Below are 10,986 nucleotides of genomic sequence, written 5' to 3' on the forward strand. Positions count from 1 at the left end.
GAATTGAGGAGGAGACCTGGGCCTTCTTATCTCATTCAGAAGAACCTGTGGCTACCTTATACTCCTTAGTGCCTTAGGCCACCTGGTTCTGAATCTTCTCCCATTTACTGCTGCCCAGCATAAAATCTTTTTTTTTTTTTTAAAAGACTTTATTTATTTATTTGACAGAGAGACACAGCGAGAGAGGGAACACAAGCAGGGCGAGTGAGAGAGGGAGAAGCAGGCTCCCCGCTCAGCAGAGAGCCCAATGTGGGGTTCAATCCCAGGACCCTAAGATCATGACCTAAGCCAAAGGCAGGCACTTAATGACTGCAACACCCAGGTGCCCCCATTTTCTAAAAGATTTTATTATTTAGGGGCACCTGGGTGGCTCAGTGGGTTAAGCCTCTGCCTTCGGCTCAGGTCATGATCCCAGGGTCCTGGGATCGAGCCCCCCATCAGGCTCTCTGCTCAGCGGGGAGTCTGCTTCCTCCTCTCTCTCTCGCTCTCTCTCTGCCTGCCTCTCTATTTGTGATCTCTGTCTGCCAAATAAATAAAAAAGATTTTATTATTTATTTGAGAGGGGGGAAAGTGCATGTGCATGAGAGAGAGAAAGAAGAGAGAGCATGAGCAGAAGCACAAGCACAAGCAGGGGAAGCAGGCTGCTCCCAGGACACCGGGGATCATGACCTGAGCTCAAGATGGACGCTTAACCAACTGAGCCACCCAGGCCACTCACAAAAATTTTTTAATGACCTGATTTTTAAAACTGTGAGAGAAGGGTGCCTGGGTGGCTCAGTGGGTTAAAGCCTCTGCCTTCGTTTTCGGCACAGGTCATGATCCCAGGGTCCTGGGATGGAGCCCCACATCGGGCTCTCCACTCAGCGGGGAGCCTGCTTCTCCCTCTCCCTCTGCCTGCCTCTCCGCCTACTTGTGATCTGTCTGTCAAATAAATAAATAAAATCTTAAAAAAAAAAAAAACTGTGAGAGACAGTACCCCTGCCTCTGAGTTATACCAGCAAGTGCATGCACATGATTTTCTCTTGCTAATGTTCTGGAAACTAACAGAAAAAAGAAACTTACTTCTCAACTCCCTGAGAAGCTGAAAGGGAAAAAATGCATAGCAGATATGATAGGGACCATAGGTAGGATAGGATCCCTGTATAACCAATGCCTGAGGAGGGAGAGGAGGGTTCTTTGGCCCGGGCCCTTGATTTTCTAGGTTCGGACTGATTGTTCATAAACTCTTTGGAATGTGCCTACCTTCCTTTTAGATCTTCTTTTCCTTCCAAAATTCCCCAAGATACTGTAGTGCATTCAGAATGAGCATACAGCAGATTATTCTTCTTCCCTTTGTTTTTCCTCTGTCCTGCCTCCCCTTTGTATTCTTCTTCCCCTTCCTTCAATGTCCTGCTTTCCCCAAAGCCTGACATTACTCCTGATGAAATGAAGACACAGTCAGGAGAAGAAGGAGGGATTGGAGCCATCATAAGTTCTTATTGAAAATTCTTTTCTTTACCATTTCAGGCTTTGGAAAAAAAGATGATACTCCTCTACTTAAATAAAAACCCTTCCAAAAACCTGAGCAGGGGATGAAAATCACCCACTGTCAGACCATGGTCTACATGTAAGGTAGAACTTTCTGTACTTTGCACATCTTATCACTGGGTGTCCTGGGGAAGCCAAGGCATGGTAATCCTGCCCTGGGAAAACCAAACGACCATAGTGGAATTTGTGCTTCGAGGACTCTCCTCCAACCAACAGCTAAATATTTTCCTCTTTGTGATGTTTTTTGCTTTCTATGTCTTAATTGTTTCTGGAAACATCCTTATTGTTCTGCTAGTTTTGCTCAGCCAGCACCTCCACACCCCCATGTACTTCTTTCTGGTGAACTTGTCCTTTCTAGAGATCTGCTATACCTCCAATATTGTCCCCAAGATGTTGCTGATTATCATAGCCGAACAGAAGGCCATTTCTGTGGCTGGGTGCCTAACCCAATTCTACTTCTTTGGATCCCTGGCTGCAACAGAGTGTCTCCTGCTTGCTGTGATGTCCTATGACCGATACCTGGCCATCTGCCAACCTCTCCGCTATCCTGTCCTCATGACTGGCCCCCTTTGCATTAGGCTGGCTGCCAGCTCGTGGCTCTGCTGCTTCCTCCTTACAGCAATCACTTTGGTCCTGCTGTCTAGACTAACCTTCTGTGGAGAAGAGATTGATCACTTCTTCTGCGACTTCACCCCTCTTGTCCATCTCTCCTGCATGGACACCTCACTGACAGAGACCATCGCCTTTGCCACCTCCTCAGCAGTAACTCTGGTTCCATTTCTCCTCATTGCTGCCTCTTACTCCTGCATTCTTTTTGCTATCCTAAGAATTCCATCTGGCACAGGCCGGAGAAAGGCCTTCTCCACCTGTTCCTCCCACCTCACTGTGGTCACGGTGTTCTATGGGACACTCATTGCCACGTACCTTGTGCCTTCAGCCAATTCTTCACAACTCTTGCGCAAAGGATTCTCTCTGCTCTACACCATCCTGACACCCATGTTCAACCCCATCATATACAGCCTGAGAAACAGAGATATCCATGGAGCCCTGAAGATGTGCTTGAGTAAGAAGCCAGATTTCCTCCTCAGCTAAGGCAAAAGGAAAATTTGGATATTTGTCCAAGGGACAATGGATTGGATTGAGCAATTTAGATTCTATGTAAATGACACCACCTATACTGGCAGTTCTTAAAGTCAGATGACAGGATGTCTCCAAGCATGGCTGCAGGTGCTGCAGAGTTCTGATAGCCTCAGGTGAACTCGGGTCCCAGGAATGGCTTCAGTAGGTCAAGTTCTGCTCCCTTATCTTCAGTAGATCTGGATCCTTGTGCAAAAGCTCACCTTCCAAATGAACTGCTACAGCTGGTTGCTCATTTATTCAAATATTCATCATGGTCTACTATGTCTGAGGCAGCCCTGGCACCTACACATAGGTGATAACAAAGACAAAACCAGAAGCAGTCCCTGCCTTCATGAAGCCCACAGTCTCTAGGGAAATGACAAATGTTAATCAGATAACTAATGCCAAACTACATACAGAAATCTACTGTAAAACTACACTTGTGATTCAAAATTTTAAAAAATAAGATGATTAGTACTTGCCTCTTAGAATGGCCAAAATCCAGAACACTGACATCACCAAATGCCGGTGAAGATGTGGAGGCACAGGAACCCTCATTCATTGCTGGTGGGAATACAAAATGGCACAGCCACTTTAAAAGACAGTTTGGAAGTTTCTTATAAAACTACATATACTTATACTACACAATCCAGTTATCACACTCCTTGGTATTTACCCAAATGAGTTTAAACTTATGTCTACACAAAAACACTTCATATGGATATTTACTGCAGCTTTATTCATAATTTCCCAAACTTGGGAGCTACCGAGATGTCCTTCAATGGATGAATGGAAAAATAAACTGGTACATTCAGACAGTGGAATATTATTCAATGCTAAAAAGTAATGAGGTCTCAAAATATGAAATGAATGTTATTAAGAGAAAGAAGTCAATCATAACACCATAGGGTCCCTACTATATAACATGCCAGGGAAAAAAGGTAAAACTATGGAGATAATAAAAAGACCAGTAGTTCACAGAGGTTAGGGTCAGGGGAGAGATGAATAGAGAACACAGGATTTTAGGGCAGTGAAGCTATTCTGTATGCTACTACAGAGCAGATACCTGTCATTATACATTTGGCAGCACCAACAGAATGTACACAACCAAGAGGACACTTGAATGTAAATTACATAGGTTCATTGAGTGGAACAAATGTGCCACTATAGTGGGAAATGTTGATAATGGGGGAGACTGCAAGTGTGGCATATTAACCTTAAAAATAAAACTTACAGTTATCTGACCAGCAAAAATGGGTTTATTTGGGAATAGCAGATAGCTATCCAGATAAAGAAGATATGGCAGGGCTATTGCCAAATCTGCAGAACAGGAGAGGAACACTCCTTTAAGTTGGGAAGACTATTACCAATAAAACTTCCATCATGGTTAACAGGGAGTTCAAAGTACAGTGGCTTCTCATTAGCTGGACTGTTGCAGGAGCAGGAGAGAGCCTTTCTTCCTCCTGCATGGATAGTCAAGTAGTATCCATGTGCAAGATCCATCTCTCCCAGTTGGGTCACCAAATAATGACTGGTAGGCTCCCTCTGCTGGTCTCCCAACACCATTCCAAATGAGATTTCCTTTTATTTTCACCTTGTCCCTTTAAATTTTTGATCAGGATCTCTCTCTTCCAAAGTATCGCTGGTCAAGAGTCAGGTTTTCCATATTTAGTGGTTTTGCCCCTCAGTGCCAGAAAGTACCCTTCTTGGTTGTCACATCCTACAATAGAGGTAAAGTGTATAGTAGTTGGAAACCACATAAGACCACATTTGAGTAACAAGGAAGGTTAGGAGGGAAAAACTCTCAGGTGCTCCAACTTAAAGCCCATATCTTGTCACAGTCATCTCAGAGCACCAAGATAGCGTCACTTTATTGTGTACATCATATTTTTTATTTTAAATTTTAAAAATTTAAAAATTTAGAAAAGTTTTGACAGGCAACAAAATATAAAGTGTAAAATAATTCTGAAAAAAATAGGAGAAGTAACACAACAATTTCGAATTGTGTGATGGTTCTAAACCAGGATTCTAGGTCTGAAAAGTAGGTAACTGAAATATTCGTTGGCACTTAATCTGACTTATGGGAGAAAAGACTCTCCTTATGAAGGCAAACTCCCATAGAATGCCTCCTGGAAGTCACAAAAGCAGAGTAGTAAATATTATGAGAGCACCTGAAGGAGTTAACCAAGGGCATCTGGGAAGATACAGTATAGGTATAAATAAAGCCATAGCCAATGAAGTTTTTGAAAACTTCAAAGACACTTTAAAAGAATGCTGTTGGGACGCCTGGGTGGCTCAGTTGGTTGGGCAGCTGCCTTCGGTTCAGGTCATGATCCCAGCGTCCTGGGATCGAGTCCCACATTGGGCTCCTTGCTCCGCGGGAAGCCTGCTTCTCCCTCTGACTCTGCCTGCCACTCTCTCTGCCTGTGCTTGCGCTCTCTCTCTCTCTCTCTGACAAATAAATAAAATCTTAAAAAAAAAAAAAAGAATGCTGTTATCTCAAAAGAACTGTTTAGGACCAAATGTATTATCAACAACATAGTAAGACTGAAAATTCAGAGACCATGAATTTGGAAAATTCATATGAATTTTGTGAATTCTGAACTTTCTAACCCTGCACTTGTCCCAGGATGATGGACTGTACTATTACCAAAAGGCCATAATTGAAAGAAAAGTTTTCCCCCTTTTGCGAGAGCTCGGGAAATGCAGAGAGGGCACTGTGCTCCCATGCAGAAGAGGGAAGAAGCACAGTAAGAAAATGTATACAAGCCTGGTCTGGACACCTTGGGAAAGCTCTCATCAGATGCCTGCTTCAATTCCTCAAAATCTTTACTTTCAGATCACCAGATGGTGTGTGCTTCGAGTCAGGCATTGGGACTTTCTTTAGATGCATCACACAGATCCAGGAATCTATTCCCTGGAGTTTGGTGGCACAAGGGTGGGTTAGCAGTTCCTGATAAGGGCATGTCTAACGAGGTTGAAGAGTCTTTCTGGAGGCATTTTTTCCCAACAGATGAAATCTCTAGGTTACAAGATGCTTAAGGTCATTGTCTTCTAGGACTGCACTATGAAAAGACTGCGCCACAAAGCATGGCTATTTTTTTTTAAAGTAAGCTCCATACTCAGCATGGAGCACAATGTATGGCTTGAACTCACAACCCTGAGATCAAGACCTGAGCTGAGATCAAAAGTTGGATGCTCAGCTGAGTAAGCCACTCAAGCACCCACCAAACATACTATTTTTAATAGAAGCAGTTAGAACCTTACACTGTTGAAGTATACCTCTATCTCCTTTTATCAACTGTGGGTGGGTCAAAGGAGACAGGGGACAAGTGCATTGGACATTGTGTGACTATCTCAAAGGAGGAGACTATGAGTTCCCATGGGGATGGATCTGAGATTTAGAAGATCCAATGGCAAGGCTTTCAGCCAAGGTGTCTGGAGGGTCTCTACAAATTTTTCTAGTTGAGTCCTAGTGCCTAAACTTAGTGCATATTTGACTAACTCTGAGGGTTTAGGATGATATGCATACGGAAAGTATAAAACCAGCCAAATAACACAGCATTGTCAAAGCACCTGACTAGTCAAATGGGTTCCCTGATTACAATGAGGTTTGAGAGAGGTTCCTCGGGTAAAGATAATCTTTTCTAACAAAAGAAGCATTGGCATGTCTACAGGAGAAAGCCCCCTTCCCTTTTTGTAATCAAACTAACAATGACTAGGTTTCCAAATTGCTTTTTCCCTCTATGGAACCAACTATGGGGTATCTCTTGTCAAATTTTCCAAAATTTATCATTTGGGAGACTATCCCTTTGGGTCATAACAGAAATTTGACTACTAGTTTCCTTGAAATTAGTAATTTTGGTGGAAATATCACTGAGATAGATTACTTTGGCCTCCAGGGAGTTGAGTCTGGAATGCCCAGGAACCTTAATAGCCCAAAACAGCTGCAAAGGTAACTGTGTGTGTGTGTATTTATAGGAGTGTGTGTGTATATACACATATATATGTATATGCATATATATATATAAATACACATATATATGTATATGCGTGTGTGTGTGTGTATAAAATAAATTTTGAACATAGGAGCCATTTTAAATTGTATTCCCATTGAAGTTTAGGACACCTTGTTGATTCCATAATATTCCAAAGTCATGAGCTACCCCACAGGCATACCAACTATTGACAGAAATGCAGTTTACCCTTGGCTAACATACAAGGTTGAGTAAGGGCACATAACTCAGTGTGTCAGGGAAGCAGTCAAATGTAGAGGTGATGTTTCAATGACTTCAAAAAGAGCTAAAATAACATACCCAGCCTAATGTTTACCATTTTTATCCTTTAAATAAGAACTATCTATAAACCATGAAAAACCTGCATTGGCTAAGGAGTCTCCTATAAGTTATCACAGGGACTCAAAAGGTAATCTGTCAGCATTAAACACCTAGACCCGGGGGAGGAGTCAAGATGGCAGAGAAGTAGCAGGCTGAGACTACTTCAGCTAGCCAGAGATCAGCTAGATAGCTTATCTAAAGATTGCAAACACCTGAAAATCCATCGGCAGATTGAAGACAAGAAGAACAGCAATTCTGGAAACAGAAAAACAATCACTTTCTGAAAGGTAGGACCGGCAGAGAAGTGAATCCAAAGCGACAGGAAGACAGACTCCGGGGGGAGGGGCTGGCTCCCGGCAAGCAGCGGAGCAACCGCGCACAAAATTGGGACTTTTAAAAGTCTGTTCCGCTGAGGGACATCGCTCCAGAGGCTAAACCGGAGCGAAGCCCACGTGGGGTCAGCGTGGCCTCAGGTCCTGCAGGGTCACAGAAGGATCAGGGGTGTCTGAGTGTCGCAGAGCTTGCGGGTATTGGAATGGGAAAGCTGGCTACAGAGACAGAGCCGACAGTAAGCTCACAGCTCGGTGTTACCTTGAACCGGTCGCAGGCTCGGTGAGCTTGGAGCGCGGCCGGAGGTCAGGCAGACGGGAGTAACTGGGCGCTGTTCTCTGAGGGCGCACTGAGGAGTGCGGCCCTGGGGTCTCAGCTCCTCCGGGCCAGAGACCGCCATTTGTATTCCCGTCCTCCGGAACTCTACGGAAAGCGCTCAGGGAACAAAAGCTCCTGAAAGCAAAGCAGAGCGGATTACTCACCCCGGCCCTGGGTAAGGGCGGTGTAATTCCGCCTGGGGCAGACACTTGAGAATCACTACAACAGGCCCCTCCCCTAGAAGATCAACAAGAAATCCAGCCAAGACCAAGTTCACCTACCAAGGAGTGCGGTTTCAATACCAAGGAGAGCAGCAGAATTCCAGAGGAGGAGAAAGCCAAGCACGGAACTCATGACTTTTTCCCTGTGATTTTTTTTTGTCTTGCAGTTAATTTAATTTTTTTCTTTTTCATTTTTTGTTTTTTTTTCTCGCCTTCGGGTAAAATGTTTTTTTTTTTTTAAACTGTTACCTTTTTCTTTTTTAACGATTTTTTACTAATTTATCTAATATATATATTTTTTCTTTTTTATATTTTTCTTAGGTGTTTTTTTTTTAATTCTTTTTTTTCCTTTTTTCTTTTTTTTTTTTCTTTTTCTTTCTTTCTTCCTTTTTGAACCTCTTTTTATCCCCTTTCTCCCCCCTCACGATTTTGGATCTCTTCTAATTTGGTTAAAGCATATTTTCCTGGGGTTGTTGCCACTGTTTTAGTATTTTACTTGCCCCTTCATATACTCTTATCTGGACAAAATGACAAGAGGGAAAAATTCAACACAAAAAAAAGAACAAGAGGCAGTACCGAAGGCTAGGGACCTAATCAATACAGACATTGGTAATATGTCAGATCTAGAGTTCAGAATGACAATTCTCAAGGTTCTAGCCGGGCTCGAAAAAAGCATGGAAGATATGAGAGAAACCCTCTCGAGAGATATAAAAGCCCTTTCTGGAGAAATAAAAGAACTAAAATCTAACCAAGTTGAAATAAAAAAAGCTATTAATGAGGTGCAATAAAAAATGGAGGCTCTCACTGCTAGGATAAATGAGACAGAAGAAAGAATTAGCGATATAGAAGACCAAATGACAGAGAATAAAGAAGCTGAGCAAAAGAGGGACAAACAGCTACTGGACCACGAGGGGAGAATTCGAGAGATAAGTGATACCATAAAAAGAAACAACATTAGAATAATTGGGATTCCAGAAGAAGAAGAAAGAGAGAGGGGAGCAGAAGGTATACTGGAGAGAATTATTGGGGAGAATTTCCCCAATATGGCAAAGGGAACGAGCATCAAAATTCAGGAGGTTCAGAGAATGCCCCTCAAAATCAATAAGAATAGGCCCACACCCCGTCACCTAATAGTAAAATTTACAAGTCTCAGTGACAAAGAGAAAATCCTGAAAGCAGCCCGGGAAAAGAAGTCTGTAACATACAATGGTAAAAATATTAGATTGGCAGCTGACTTATCCACAGAGACCTGGCAGGCCAGAAAGAGCTGGCATGATATTTTCAGAGCACTAAACGAGAAAAACATGCAGCCAAGAATACTATATCCAGCTAGGCTATCATTGAAAATAGAAGGAGAGATTAAAAGCTTCCAGGACAAACAACAACTGAAAGAATTTGCAAACACCAAACCAGCTCTACAGGAAATCTTGAAAGGGGTCCTCTAAGCAAAGAGAGAGCCTACAAGTGGTAGATCAGAAAGGAACAGAGACCATATACAGTAACAGTCACCTTACAGGCAATACAATGGCCCTAAATTCATATCTCTCAATAGTTACCCTGAATGTTAATGGGCTAAATGCCCCTGTCAAAAGACACAGGCTATCAGAATGGATAAAAAAACAAAACCCATCTATATGTTGCCTCCAAGAAACTCATTTTAAGCCCGAAGACACCTCCAGATTTAAAGTGAGGGGGTGGAAAAGAATTTACCATGCTAATGGACATCAGAAGAAAGCAGGAGTGGCAATCCTTATATCAGATCAATTAGATTTTAAGCCAAAAACTATAATAAGAGATGAGGAAGGACACTATATCATACTCAAAGGGTCTGTCCAACAAGAAGATTTAACAATTTTTAATATCTATGCCCCCAACGTGGGAGCAGCCAACTATATAAACCAATTAATAACAAAATCAAAGAAACACATCAACAATAATACAATAATAGTAGGGGACTTTAACACTCCCCTCACTGAAATGGACAGATCATCCAAGCAAAAGATCAGCAAGGAAATAAAGGCCTTAAATGACACACTGGACCAGATGGACATCACAGATATATTCAGAACATTTCATCCCAAAGCAACAGAATACACATTCTTCTCTAGTGCACATGGAACATTCTCCAGAATAGATCACATCCTCGGTCCTAAATCAGGACTCAACCGGTATCAAAAGATTGGGATAATTCCCTGCATATTTTCAGACCACAATGCTCTAAAGCTAGAACTCAACCACAAAAGGAAGTTTGAAAAGAACCCAAATACATGGAGACTAAACAGCATCCTTCTAAAGAATGAATGGGTCAACCGGGAAATTAAAGAAGAATTGAAAAAAATCATGGAAACAAATGATAATGAAAATACAACGGTTCAAAATCTGTGGGACACAACAAAGGCAGTCCTGAGAGGAAAATATATAGCGGTACAAGCCTTTCTCAAGAAACAAGAAAGGTCTTAAATACACAACCTAACCCTATACCTAAAGGAGCTGGAGAAAGAACAACAAAGAAAGCCTAAACCCAGCAGGAGAAGAGAAATCATAAAGATCAGAGCAGAAATCAATGAAATAGAAACCAAAAAAACAATAGAACAAATCAACGAAAGCAGGAGCTGGTTCTTTGAAAGAATTAATAAAATTGATAAACCCCTGGCCTGACTTATCAAAAAGAAAAGAGAAAGGACCCAAATAAATAAAATCATGAATGAAAGAGGAGAGATCACAACTAACACCAAAGAAATACAAACTATTATAAGAACATACTACTCTACGCCAATAAATTTGACAATCTGGAAGAGATGGATGCATTCCTAGAAACATATAAATTACCACAACTGAACCAGGAAGAAATAGAAAGCCTGAACAGACCCATAACCAGTAAGGAGATTGAAACAGTCATTAAAAATCTCCAAACAAACAAAAGCCCAGGGCCAGACGGCTTCCCCGGGGGAATTCTACCAAACATTTAAAGAAGGACTAATTCCTATTCTCCTGAAACTGTTCCAAAAAATAGAAATGGAAGGAAAACTTCCAAACTCATTTTATGAGGACAGCATCACCTTGATCCCAAAACCAGACAAGGATCCCACCAAAAAAGAGAGCTATAGACCAATATCCTTGATGAACACAGATGC

General features: G+C 42.0%; 1 protein-coding gene across 1 annotated transcript; it reads left to right on the top strand.

Moving 5' to 3' along the window:
• Nucleotides 1-1,668: 1,668 nt before the first annotated feature.
• LOC132002109 (olfactory receptor 11A1-like) lies at nt 1,669-2,619 on the top strand. Its single transcript, XM_059377110.1, has one exon. The coding sequence runs from the start codon at nt 1,669-1,671 to the stop codon at nt 2,617-2,619; it is 951 nt and encodes a 316-aa protein (XP_059233093.1).
• The last annotated feature ends 8,367 nt before the right edge of the window (nt 2,620-10,986 follow it).

The sequence above is a fragment of the Mustela nigripes genome, chromosome 14 (assembly GCF_022355385.1).
Source record: "Mustela nigripes isolate SB6536 chromosome 14, MUSNIG.SB6536, whole genome shotgun sequence".
Taxonomy (NCBI): Eukaryota; Metazoa; Chordata; class Mammalia; order Carnivora; family Mustelidae; genus Mustela; species Mustela nigripes.